The sequence below is a fragment of the Anser brachyrhynchus genome, assembly GCF_964034855.1.
Source record: "Anser brachyrhynchus genome assembly, chromosome: 2".
NCBI lineage: Eukaryota > Metazoa > Chordata > Aves > Anseriformes > Anatidae > Anser > Anser brachyrhynchus.
Genome location: NC_137695.1, coordinates 72,650,539 through 72,664,566, shown reverse-complemented (window position 1 = coordinate 72,664,566; position 14,028 = coordinate 72,650,539). Strand labels below are relative to the sequence as shown.

General features: G+C 40.1%; 1 protein-coding gene and 1 long non-coding RNA gene across 5 annotated transcripts in view; one reads left to right on the top strand and one right to left on the bottom strand.

Annotated features, from left to right (window-relative positions):
- MYO10 (myosin X) overlaps positions 1–7,901 on the top strand; it is a 552,927-nt gene extending 545,026 nt beyond the window's left edge. For all 3 annotated transcript variants that reach the window (XM_080580154.1, XM_080580153.1, XM_080580152.1), the window contains exons 36-41: positions 1,218–1,425; positions 2,043–2,179; positions 3,052–3,172; positions 5,178–5,630; positions 6,005–6,196; positions 6,484–7,901. In XM_080580154.1, coding sequence (XP_080436280.1) covers positions 1,218–1,425; positions 2,043–2,179; positions 3,052–3,172; positions 5,178–5,630; positions 6,005–6,196; positions 6,484–6,594 — 1,222 coding nt within the window. In that variant the 3' untranslated portion in view covers positions 6,595–7,901. The remainder of the gene's footprint in view (positions 1–1,217; positions 1,426–2,042; positions 2,180–3,051; positions 3,173–5,177; positions 5,631–6,004; positions 6,197–6,483) is intronic.
- Positions 1–10,248, bottom strand: part of LOC308189764 — a 55,729-nt gene extending 45,481 nt beyond the window's left edge. For both annotated transcript variants that reach the window (XR_013946590.1, XR_013946591.1), the window contains exon 1: positions 10,190–10,248. This is a non-coding gene — a long non-coding RNA (uncharacterized lncRNA). The remainder of the gene's footprint in view (positions 1–10,189) is intronic.
- Between the last annotated feature and the right edge of the window lie 3,780 nt (positions 10,249–14,028).

Here is a 14,028-nt window from a genome sequence, read left to right as displayed (position 1 = left end):
AAATCTAATTTAAGACACTAGCAACTGCTGAGGAACATTTTTGAAACATTTTTGAAAGCTAAGCATTAACCAGAATGTAGAGTTCCTCTTGCTCTGATGCAGCCGAAGAACGTAAAGTGTGTCCCCTTAGGAAAAGTAGTCCAATAGTAACAAACTGTTCTCAGTAATTTAAAAGTCACATCTATGTTTGTGCTAGAACATGGACTCTGTAAATCACTTTGCTGAATGTAATTATTTTATAAATGTTTGTAAAATCCTTGAAGACATACCTGTCAAAGTGAGATTTGTGAAATACATCAATCACTATGCATAAATGTTGGAATTTAAAAAAAATATATAACAATATTGATTCACTTTTTTAATTTAACTCAGTTCATAAAATAGTCTCCCTGTTTAAAAAAAATAAAGCTATCTGACAATATTTGCAGGTTTGTTTCAACACTATAGCTGCACGGTCTTCTTAAAGCATTGCTGTAATCCTGCAGGAATCTTTTTATGCCTTGTAGATGATGAATTTCTAATTTTTCATACACTTATAAATGAAACCTTATTAGGTTGAAGAAGCTGATATTTTGTCATTGGAAATATTACAGAAACACTCTGAACGAAAAGCTACTGAAATTCAGTGGTTTTCAATAATTAAGAGTTCATTAAATTCATTATAAATAAATAATATATTATTATAATATATAATCATAAATGAGTTCATTAAAGTTGTATTTGTAGTACTAACTGCTGAAGAGTAAGGTTTGAGAGAATCTTCAAGAATGTCATGAATAGAAATCAAGTATCCTAAGTGACACTGCTGCAAAACTGAGCTGTCAAACATGTTTTTTTCTGTAGTACCTCAGTGTAGTTTTGTCTTTATTCAACAACCGTTATTGACAAAAAAAGGGAGTTGACTGCAACAAGATTATTACAGTTATCCTGCTGTCAAATCTGAGCCGTTACAATGTTCCTGTAGTTAATGCTATAAAGGCGGTTCCGTTTTTGCTTTCTGTTAGGTTTGCAGAACAAAATGATGTGTGTACATAAGTTACTGCACAGTAAATCGTGTTAGAACACTTTCCTTGACAGTGCAGATAAACCTTTGACTGTGTCAATTAAATAGCGTACTGAATACATTAGTACTTTATCACTTTCAGGAAAGAATGGTTCTCAAATAAATAAACTTTCTGTTTTGCAGACTGGCAACTTAAATAATATTTGTCTTACAGGGTTCGTGACCAGTTTCCAGGAACTGAAATGGAGAAATATGCACTTTTTACTTACGAATCTCTGAAAAAAACCAAATGCAGAGAGTTTGTGCCATCACGGGATGAAATAGAAGCCCTGATCAGCAGACAGGAAATGACATCTACAGTGTATTGTCATGGTGGTGGCTCCTGTAAGATTACGATCAACTCGCACACCACAGCTGGAGAGGTGAGAAGTGGTGACAGACAGCTTTGGCGCAGAACCAGTGTTTCTCTGTAGTGGCAGTTCCAGCCAGTAGCAGTGTTAGCCCTTGGAAGTACCAGCAGTGTCCCTGCCAGGTGGGAGGGCACGGTCGCTGCTGTCAGGGCAAGGAAGGCTTACAGGTCTCTCTGCCCCACCCCTCCAGGATGTTCTGAAGAAATCCTGTCTACTACAACTGTCTTTACTCTGCAGAGGATTACCCAGCAATAGCGCTTTTGTAGGAAAAAATGCAGGACAGACTAAGCAACTCAATAGAGGCATTATTGGAATAACTTCAGGTATATACTGATGTGTACGAGGCCAAATTGTTTGCTAAGCAGGAACACTTTAGCCGAGTTGGTGAAATACAAAGGTTATTTATATCTGGGCAGGTGATAGCACATATATATTCTGAAGGAATCATCCTTACTTAGGATAAAAATGAAAGTGGAATTTGGCAACAATTAATACTGATGATGAGAACATCTTAGCAGCATTTTTAGCCTAATGTAAAACCTAGTTTTGAATTTCTCCTACTTATTTGTCTTGCATCTGTGGTACTACTTCTCCGTCCCATGGTTTCTTCATGTGCTGTTTTTCATTAGGTGGTTGAAAAGTTAATTCGTGGTTTGGCCATGGAGGACAGCAGAAATATGTTTGCTTTGTTTGAATATAATGGAACTACTGATAAAGCAATTGAAAGCAGAACCATTGTGGCTGATGTCTTGGCGAAGTTTGAAAAGTGAGTGCACCTCTCCTTCTCTCCCGCCAAATCTAATAAATAGGAAATAATACATTTCTGATGTTATGTGCATGGCAATCAGCATCCTTTATCTACATACTGCTGGGATTGTTTAGTCTGGAGAAGAGGAAGCTCGGGGGAGACCTTATTGCTCTCTACAGCTACCTGAAAGGAAGGTGTGGGGAGCTGGGGATCGGCCTCTTCTTGGAGGTAACTAGTGATGGGACTAGAGGGAATGGCCTTAAGTTGTGCCAGGAGACGTTCAGGTTGGAAATGAGGAGACATTTCTTCCCAGAAAGAGCAGTCAGGCATTGGAACGAGTTGCCCAGGGAAGTGGTGAAGTCACCGTCCCTGGGGGTGTTCAAGGAAAGGTTGGACGTGGTGCTTAGGAACATGTCTTAGTGGGTGACATTGGTAGTAGGGTGATGGTTGGACCAGATGATCTTGGAGGTCTTTTCCAACCCTAATGATTCTATGATGATAATGAGAGGAAAAAAAAGGAATGTCTAATGTGCAAGTACAGTTTGTAACAGGATAACTTAATAATGTCGTTTTTATCAACACTTGTCTGAGCCATAGATAAAAGATTGTGAAGAGAAACTGGGTTACAAACAGTTGACTGAGTACTGAGTCAACATTTGTAAGTCCTTGATTTAGTTTTGGGCTTTAAATACATATTTATATGTATCTCCAGATCACATAAGTCAGGTATACTTGAAACAACTAACTGCTGTCAACAATACCAGATTGATACCAGGTGTAGGAAAGCAAAATTCAGCTAATGCCATGCTGAAATTTTTCAGGTGTCAATTTAAAAAGGAGTTTGATTATGAAGGTCTGATCTCTCTCTCCCTTTCCACACACACCTGTAGGCTTGCTGCCACTGCCGAAGCTGGGGAGATGCACTGGAAGTTCTACTTCAAGCTCTACTGCTTCCTGGACACGGAACATGTCCCAAAAGATAGCGTGGAATTTGCCTTTATGTTTGAGCAGGTAAGGAAAAAGGTTTTGTTCTGAGGCACTTTTTAAGAGAAGGAAAAAAGCGAGATCTAGGCAACGAGGGGAATGTTTTGATTGTTCTACTGTTTAACTAAATGCACTGCTCAAGCAGCAAATGTAAAAATAATAATAATAAAAAAATAAAGGCAGTTCAGTGATAAAAATAAGCTTATCCTGACATAAATTAACCAAATGTGATTCACCTAGTGTTATGACTATTCTTGCTTCTGCGTTACCTGTGAATTGCTTTATGTATAGTGGTGAAAAAATTGGATAATTGGACCTATCCTAGATAATTTATATCCGGGGGGGGAAAAAAAGGATAATACCTGCATTTCATTTTGCTCTTATGAAACTGTTTTCTTAAGAAAGTACAACAAATAAAGTAAAAATGTGTAATTGACAAGCAAATTCTGAGATACCCATATTGAAAACAGTATAGAACTAATCAGCAGCTTTTCTTTTCAAAACCTGATTGGTATTTCATAGGCACCATAGTAAAACAAATCAGTCCGCTCTCAGCCATAACCATAAGACAGGTATGGTAAGCCAAAATCCACTTAATCATGGTGCTGAGCAAAGAGTGAGGCCATACTGCAAAACGTAAAAGAAAATAAGCAAAAATGATTTATAATGAAAACTAAATGCCTCAGCAGTTGGATTTCTATTATATGAAGTCTTGCAATTACTCTGAAACTTGCTGATGACAGATATTATTGTGGAAAGACCTCCTCCTTTTCTACTATACTGCAAATGGCTAAAAAGTCTTCCAGCGAACAGCTTCTTTCAGGTGTGTACTAGAGACTTAAAGATTTCAGTGTCTTGGCATGCAAACAAGTTTACACAGATGTTCTGTTGGCAGGTAAGCATGAAGTGATCAGGAGCTGACATATTTGAATTTTTGTATGGATGAAGCCTTTTCCCCTTCCCACAAGACTGGGAGCACGTTCACTGTAATGGAGTATTTCTTGCTTTTCACAGTTTGGGTTTTAAGGCACCATGTTACAGCACAAGTCTACCGGAAGTCTCCTTGCAGAGCCTACTGCTGTAGCTCGATCTAGAAACACTCATTGTTGGCTGAAGGATCTGGGCAACAAGCTTGCCTTGGTTAGGCTTAGTCAGCCTGTTAATGCCTCCACTTCGGGATGAAATTTAAACTGTAATAAGAAAATCCATGAGAGCTCTGCATCAGATTTGTTTTATTGGTTTATATGGCAGATCGTTTTCATGCAGCATTCAGTACTGACTGGTGTTCAGCCAAATATTTTATGTCTTGCTAAGACCAATAGTATTTCAGTTATAAAGCATGGCACACTCAATACTTGTGATTAATATTAAAATACCTGAAAGAGGTTCATCAGTTCTGTTGTTTTTTCAATTTGCTTTCAGTGTCAGACATGGATGTTTTTCAGCAACTAACTTCAGAGAGATCCCTTCTGTCTTAAGTTTTAGTTCTGTAACCTACATTTTTTTAATTAATTTAATAATTTTATCTGGGACCCTTTTAAGATTTACTGTTTTCCCTCAGTGCAGTTTGTTACAAAGCTGTCTTAGGGTTTTGCTCATCGTTCTGGAAACATCAGTTTCACAGACAGATTATTAATAGCACTGAGTAAAAGTAGGTAACTATTTCTTCCCAATGCCCTTGAACATAGATGACTCCTCCCAAGCAAGTGTTTAGTTCCTGATTTTTTCCCCTTTAATTTTTCTTCTCCTTTCAGTGGTTCAGTTGCCCTTACATAATTGAATTCTCAAAGAGCTGTACTAGTAAGAGAAATTCCCCTTAAGCAAGTTCATCAATTGCTTTGCAGTTCTTCTGGTACACCCTGTCTTAACCAGTTTAACAAATTTGCCATGAGATTTACCACATTTGTTTTATTTGATGGTTCATTTATTTCAGATCCTGGGTTTGCTTGGCACTAGGTCTGTTTCCCATTTCTCTCTCAGTTCTTTCAAATAGTAGTTTGTACATAAAAAGTTACCTTTTTCCTCTCTTTAGGCTCACGAAGCAGTGATTAGAGGACACTACCCTGCTCCTGAAGAAACGCTCCAGGTCCTTGCAGCTTTGCGTCTCCAGTACCTTCAGGGAGATTACACTCCACATACCACCATACCAGAAATGGAGGAAGTATATCCCTTGCAAAAGTTGAAGTCTCGAATTACACAGTCTACCAAAACATTTACTGCAGCAGAGAAGGCTGAGAAGAAACGAGCCAGCTTTCTTGAAGGAACATTGCGGAGGAGCTTTCGCAGTGGCTCTGTCAGCAAACAAAAGGTTGAGGAGGATCAGATGTTAGACATGTGGGTCAAAGAGGAAATCTCAGCTTCCAGGACTAGTATTATTGACAAATGGAAAAAACTGCAGAGGATGAACCAGGAGCAGGCTATGGCAAAGTATATGGCTTTGATTAAGGAATGGCCTGGATATGGGTCAACACTGTTTGACGTAGAGGTGAGTAAGACCTCCTGACCACTCAAAATATAGGTTGTGCTGTATAGTTGGTGATCTCATTACAGACTGGTGAAACCATAAATGCCATATCACAAATACTCAGACAGCTGATGTAATAAAATGTTGTATATTAAAAGCACGCTCCACTTAGCATGCACTGTAGGCATTTAAATCCACCACTTATCCATAAAATACAGAGGGACAGAATGCTACCCTGTAAGTTGCATGTGTGTTTAGGAGAAGCATAAAATGTTGTTCAAAGATGGACAAGCAATACACTTCTTTTTTAAAATAGCTACAGGCAAGAATCTCAACAGTAAGTGTGGTGTGGCTCCTCTGTTACCGTTACTTTTAATTTACATTCTTTCCTCTAGTGCAAAGAAGGAGGTTTCCCACAAGAGTTGTGGCTTGGAGTCAGCGCTGATGCTGTTTCTGTCTACAAGCGTGGGGAAGGAAGGCCTTTGGAGGTGTTTCAGTATGAACATATCTTGTCATTCGGAGCACCGCTTGCCAACACCTACAAGATCGTGGTGGATGAGAGAGAATTGCTTTTTGAGACTAGCGAGGTAAGAGCAAGAAGGAATTTTGTTAGTACTATGGTCTTCCTGTTCTAATAGCCAGACTACTTGGTAATTAAAGAAGCTGCTGTGACTGTTAACAGATTCTTTTTTCAGATCCCTGTAAAGCTAAAGGGAAGACATCATGAGATGGACAGAAGTCCTGAGTTTTTATTTAACAGCAAAAAACTTGTGCTGAAAGCTCAACAGTTTCTTTTACTGCTAGTGTATAAAGGAACTCATTCACATACTGTTACCTTACTAAGGACTTTCTGCTCTTTATTCTCTTTTGGCAGGTGGTTGACATTGCAAAGCTGATGAAAGCATACATCAGTATGATTGTGAAAAAACGCTACAGCACCTCTCGATCAGTGAGTAGTCATGGAAGCCAGGGCAGCTCCAGGTGAAAACAAAACCAGTTCTACTGCACTCTAAATAGAACATATCGCTGCTTGGCCTCAAAATGACCTGATGATACTGATCACATCTGTTGACAAGCTAACCAAGAACCAGAATTTCCAAGGAAAATATCTTCCAACCGTGTTGTAGAAAGACCAGAGGGTGGGGAGGGAAAAATCAGCTGAAATAGTCACATACTGGAACTGCTAGCTCACTCAAAACTTTCCAAAGCATTATTATCTTCAGTTGATGTAACAAATGCCTTTAAGACTGGATCCACTGCAATACAAGCAGTAATAAGTGCCTTACAACATTAAACCCAACTTGCATTGACCTAAAATTGATGATAAAAGTGGAGGGGAAACTTTTCGTCCTTTCAGAACACTGAAAACAAAGTTTTATTCATCCATTCTGCACTAACCTACTGGCCTGCACATATGTGGGAAGAGGGAGGGAAGAAGAGTAAGGTATATTTTTTTTGGAGAGCTGCTGGCAGCCTTCCTGACAGATGCCAACACTTTGCTTCTTCTTGCTTCTGTGGATGTGCACATTGCATATTTGAGCTGTCAGTAAATTTGACTAATTTTATTCTGTATTTCATAAGTCTTTCAAAGCAAAGGGAAAAAGTATGTGCAATGGTGTAAACAGTCTTTCTGTACATTTTAATAGTTCAGAGTTATAGTTGTTACAATTGTATGGTTACTTTATAAGCAGTTTTATTAACAAGTAAATTTCAAAATTTTCATACATTGATTTTACTATTGCAAATATGTATTACCCTATAAGTAACAGAAGTCTGCATTCTGTATCTGCTGTATTATAAAGAGAGATGTAGCTGAGAATATTTATAGACTGCTCTAATATGGAAATACAGTTATCAGTTCCCGTACTCCATAATGTCAGCATAAGTTTTTAATATTAAAAATTTTCTTTTAAAGACACCACTCTTATAATTGTGGCTGGACTCTCCAACCCAGACTGACTGGCAAAGGTCAGAGCCATTCAGAATTGACTGAATACAATGCAACTGCTTTAATATAGAGTTCTATATTTTACTTGGTTGCCTGATGAAGTTTCTTGACAGTACCCTGTAAATACATTGGGGAATATCAGCTAAAAGTAAGCTGATTTTTGACTTTATTTTTGTACAGAAATAACTGTAATATAAGGCAAAATTTTGATCAAAGGTATCTTTTAGTCCACAGAAAAAAAAAAGACAAAGTACTTACTGTTATTAAAAACCTCAGCCTTTAAGCAATTATGCCTACTTACTCAAAAAAATAAAAATGTCCAGCAATAAAGAAAATGTACATAATGTGTTTTGTTTCCACTTTATACTGAGTTGGATGTACAGAAACCCCTTAATTCTGCCAAGTCAGGAAAACAGGGCTGACTCCACATAATGGTTATGCTTGGAAAGGTGCATGTGCTTTGTGTTGTGATGGCGAAGTTTCCATCTCTGATCAAAACTACCCACTTAATCACATGATACGTGTCAGTTACACCAATACAACACCAGGGAAAGATTGCTGAGCAATTCCATTCTACAAGCAATATGCAAGTAAAACTTTTGCTGTTTGCTTAGCCTTGATGTAAAGTAGCTGGCTTTTAACTAGCCACCTGCAGTACTTAGGGCAGCGAGCACTGCCCTCATAAGTGCACACAGCCTTTATATGCTACAGGGAAATGAGAAATCCCATGAGAAACCCTCAAATTTGCCTGAACTGGCAAATAATTTCAGTCACTCTGTCAGGGACACACTTGTAAATAATGATGTTACTAAATTTTTCCCCATATTTCATGCCCCCCATCCCATGACAAAGAGGAACTTACCTAAGGAAGAAAAGAAAATGAGAGAACTGTAACTCCAGTATGTGCCTGTATATGAATTGTTAGTCATATTATACTGTATATATTATCTGTACATACACAATATTGTATGTATTATGCACACACACAGTACTGGTGACTAACAATTCTGATTTTTCCCATATACAAGTTATTTAGAAAGAACTCAGCTGATTTTAGCAAGACATCCCTGGAATAACACAAAAAAACAAATTTCAGCCAGTGTTGCAAGAGGGTTTAGTTTTGTCCAAGTGCTGTGGCAGGGACTTCTCTGAGCATGTTCACAAACAACATCACAATTAATAGGTGGTTAAAAAAAATAAAGTGACAGTCTTGTTGAGGGTTATAGCCTTGAGAAGCCAAAGCCAGTTCTCCAGTCCCAATTCATTTACAGAATCACAGAATCGTCTAGGTTGGAAGAGACCTCCAAGATCACCTAGTCCAACCTCTGACCTAACACTAACAAGTCCTCCACTAAACTGTATCACTAAGTTCAACATCTAAACATCTCTTAAAGACCTCCAGGGATGGTGACTCATCCACTTCCCTGGGCAGTCCATTCCAATGCCTAACAACCCTTTCAGTAAAGAAGTTCTTCCTAACATCCAACCTAAACCTCCCCTGTCGCAACTTTAGCCCATTCCCCCTCGTCCTGTCACCAGGCACGTGGGAGAATAGACCAACCCCCACCTCGCTACAGCCTCCTTTAAGGTACCTATAGAGAGTGATGAGGTCTCCCCTGAGCCTCCTCTTCTCCAGCCTGGACAATCCCAGCTCCCTCAGCCGCTCCTCGTAAGGCTTGTTCTCCAGACCCCTCACCAGCTTTGTTGCCCTTCTCTGGACTCTCTCAAGCACCTCCATGTCCTTCTTGTAGCGAGGGGCCCAAAACTGAACACAGTTCTTGAGGTGCGGCCTCACCAGAGCCGAGTACAGGGGGACAATCACCTCCTCAGACCTGCTGGCCACACTGCTTCTTATACAGGCCAGGATGCTGTTGGCCTTCTTGGCCACCTGAGCACACTGCTGGCTCATATTCAGCTGACTATCAACCAGTACTCCCAGGTCCTTCTCTACCAGGCAGCTTTCCAACCACTCATCTCCCAGCCTGTAGCTCTGCTTGGGGTTGTTGCGCCCCAGGTGCAGGACCCGGCACTTGGCCTTGTTGAACTTCATGCAGTTGACCTCAGCCCATTGGTCCAGCCTATCCAGATCCCCCTGCAGAGCCTTCCTACCCTCGAGCAGATCGACACACGCACCTAACTTGGTGTCATCTGCAAACTTACTGGGGGTGCACTCGATCCCCTCATCCAGATCATTGATAAAGATATTAAAGAGGACTGGCCCCAGCACTGAGCCCTGGGGGACTCCACTAGTGACCGGCCTCCAACTGGATTTGGCTCCATTCACCACAACTCTTTGGGCCCGGCCATCCAGCCAGTTTTTAACCCAACAAAGCGTACGCCAGTCCAAGCCATGAGCAGCCAGTTTCTTGAGGAGAATGCTGTGGGAAACGGTGTCAAAAGCCTTACTGAAGTCAAGGTAGATCACATCCACAGCCTTCCCCTCATCCATCAAGCGCGTCACTTGGTCATAGAAGGAGATCAGGTTCGTCAAGCAGGACCTGCCTTTCATAAACCCATGCTGACTGGGCCTGATCACCTCGAAGCAATTTACTTCCTAATTGACCTGTGGATGTCATCAACCATTAGGAGGGGTAGTTACTCTTAGTCAATACACAGAAGAAGTAGTCACTACCTCTAAGAGCTTCTCTTCATGCTAGTTCCACCAATCTTCCACACAGATCTCAGTTACTGCTGTGGAGGCAAATAAAAAATTTTGTAATTGTTAATACTCGAAAGAATGTATAGTTATAAAAAGTTATTTTTTTTATAAAAATCAATATCACATAATAAATAAGCCTAGGTTTGAAATGTCAATGTTCCTGAAATTATAAAATACTTAAACATGCATTTAGGCGATAACCCAGGCTTGGAAATTATTTTGGTTCAGTGAAGACATCCCAAAACCACAAGAAATTTCTTACTAAAGCAAGAAATTCTCTCCTGCTTATGATTTCTTCTGTTACAGTAGCAGTTGAGCTTATCTGCACAAAGAAGAGGAGCTTTTCTCATAAATCAGACTACATTTTTATTTTTGTATTGAAATAAAGTTTTTTTCCAACACAACAAACATTGCAGAAGCCTAGCACTACTTACAAGAGGTGAGCTGTACTTCTGGACAGGGTATAGGATTGCAGCTGCTCCACCATGTTGTCATAATGTTTGGTTCTAAAGAACTAAGCATGTGCTTCTGCCTTAAACCTTGGAGTTCAAAGTCAAGTCCAGTTAAACTTTGTCCTTTAGTGCATGCCATCAGAAAACTAAGACATACAACAACAGAAAGCTATCTCAGCTGTTACAAGATCACTTAACTTTTTTAAAGAGGACTACTACTTGAGGAAAGAAGAAAGGAAAAGGGTATGGGCAGTTCTCCTCTGCCAAGCTGTATCCTCAGTTTTCCAGCTTCTGTTTCGGTAACTCAGTGGTGGAGCACAAGCAAGCACTGCATAAGGCTCCTCTTCTCTCCAGTAAGTTCTTGTATTTTCTGAGGCCTGACAGTACATTCCTGGTTGCTCCATGTTGAATGCATCAGACATCACAAACTACTGACTATTAACCAGCTAAAGGAGTCTAGGACAAACTAGGTTCCGTCCCTCTGGAGAGATGGGGAACTTTACTGTGTATTTTGTGGTCTTCAGGACTTGAAGCTATCCTGCTCTCCAGGAGAGGTATGAGCAGTTCCTGTTGTCTCCTGCCTGCCACTCCCCAGTGTACAGGCCAATGCTGCTGCCAGCACCCCACCAGCTGGTGGCCATGGAGCACCAGTGCTTCTTGCGGGCCAGCTCCAGGGTGCTCTGCTGCAGGTCACATCAAGAGCACTGCCACGAAGGGGCCAGTTACTGCGTGGCGGGACAGAGCCTGACAAAATCCCTTTGGGCAGAAACGGCGCTGTCCATGTCTGCCAACTGCCTGGTCACATACGGCCGCAGTGAGAAAAGGCAAATGACCCCACTGGAGAGATGGGCTGCCAGATCCCTTCCAGGGCAAAAGCTGCTCGGTCAAGCCTAGGAACACGCCCAGGTAATCGGCAGAGTAAGGCAGCAGCTGCAACGGAAATACAGTCGTACATCATCATATTAGCACACCCCTATCCTAACGCCCTTAAAGCTGGCCATGTCCTCAGGCTTCAGTCTAACAAGCACTTTCCTTGAGCCTTATAACACAAATACATCCATCTGTAAGGGTGCCAGAATCCTTAATAAACTTAATTATAGAAGTTAGGCACAGGAAATTGCTTCACCCAAAAAGTGTTGCATCAGAAACCTAGGTTTCAATCCTTGTGTTTCTGAGACATACAGCTGTAACAACAGGTACATGCAGGTTCGCACCAGCACAAACGCCAAACGGGCTACAGAGCTGAAAGTCATCCTGGCATAAGCCCTGCGTTACAGCAACTTGGGTAGAACAGTGGGAATTCCTTGGGTGCAGACTAGTTCTCACAGCACATACACCCCAAATCATCATTTACAGCTCTGTGAAGCAAATATGGAAGAGTACCAAGCAAATATGACAGCACTGTCTTGACTATAACTAATCCTGTATGGTGTGCAGCCATAGAAACCCACTGCATTTCACTCCATCAGACAGGAATACAGGTACCAATGGTGCAGCTGGCACAACTACCTCAACACACACAGCTGCAAGGTGGGTGAGACTGCAGAGACAAGCATTTGCAGTATGTTGACGGGACTTCACCCGCTTCTTTCAAACTACTGAGTTACTAATTCCAGTCAAACTCACGTTGCAAGCAAACACCTAATAAGAATCTTGATCTCCTGAACTACAGTTTTTAAACAAGCGCTGTCAAACATCTGATCTTCATAGAACTGCTCACACACATAGCTCATGTCTAAAAAGTCAGTTCATGAACAAAGTCAACATTACAATTAAATTCAACTAATTACTTTCCTCTCCCAGTGTCTAAGACATTGTATGGTTTTACCACGATACTAATATTTTTGCTTCAGTCACTCTCCTTACAAATAAAGCCAAGACACTAATGTACAAATTTGCTAATTCCCAGTGATTTTTATTCTGCCTTACTAATCACACTCCCCCTTTATTAGCTTACCTGTTTCATAAATTCTTAACAGTCAGAGAGGGTCCTGGCCTGCTTGGCCTGCTCTCAGGCAGAGTTGACCAAAGAGCGCAGTTAAACCTATAATGTCATTATTGACTCTCCCACATACATTCAAACAGCTAATGCTATATAAGAGGTTAATATAATTAGGTCCAGAATTAGAACCATGAAAATCAATTAAAGTTATTAATCTTCCACACCATGATTAATCAGACAAGAACTGCAACATATTTTAGTGTTGAACAACACCTATAAATTTTTGCATAAATATTTTATGAGAAGGCTGTACAGTACGATTTCTGAGCCAAAAACATTTGTCTTAACTGGTTTCTTAATGGGCTTTGACCATAGCTGCTGAGTCTGTGAACATGCATTTTCTTTCAGAAATTCCTTTGTCTCAGGTCCTAGACAATTATATCAAAGATACTTCCTTTCTAACTTAAAGTTGATCAGTTTGTATTATCCAAGCAACCATCTAATGCCACATCAACAACTCAAAATGTTGAAATGTACACCGTTAACACTAGCTCAATTCTGTAAAACGCAGATTCAGAGAACACTGCATTTGAGAAAGGAACACTGACTATTGCTTTCACACGTATTAACCATGCAAAATGGAGTACCTCTTGCAGGGCTATCAGAGCATCCCGACCAACATCTCTATTATAGGAAAAACTAAAATTGAACAATAAGCATGATTCTTCCATATATTACTTCACTATTGGATTCTACTGTTAGAGCTTCAAGTTCACCAGCATTATGAAGCAGCATAACCTAGTGGCGAGAAAAAAAAACTACCAAATACTAACATTTGTGGATGAGAAGCGGCATCAACATTCATATCATAACATTGTCTTTTTTTTTTTTTCATCTTGTACCACCTGGTAGTTTTAACTTACAAGGCCAATAGGTCACATGAATTCCAGCTGCCCAACAGAAACATTCCAGTGTAACATGAGTATTTTTGAAAAGTCTGAATTGGGAAACTTCTATTTTGCTTAGCATGCTATGCATATTAATGGGTTTCTTCCCATAAATATACATCTACGCAGACATGTTGTTAAAAGAACCAAGTTTTCACTTCATCCTATCAACTAACATTGTCTACTACAATCAAGCATAATTATGTATCCCCTAAGCAGTCTCATAACCTCAGACAACCAAGCATTTCATTTTAAGGCCACCTACAAGCTTTTGCAAGCACAGACTTTTCTTAAGATTTGTTTTAGAAATCAACCACAGCTTTGACTTGTAAATTACAAGTTCTCATGTTTTTTGTTATTTATATTGGGAAAGTACCTGGGAAATCTGTTCAAGATTGCACCCTGCTTATTACGCTTGGCACTGTGCAAACACACATTATGAGGCCAGTAAAGACTTCAATCTGTAAAGAC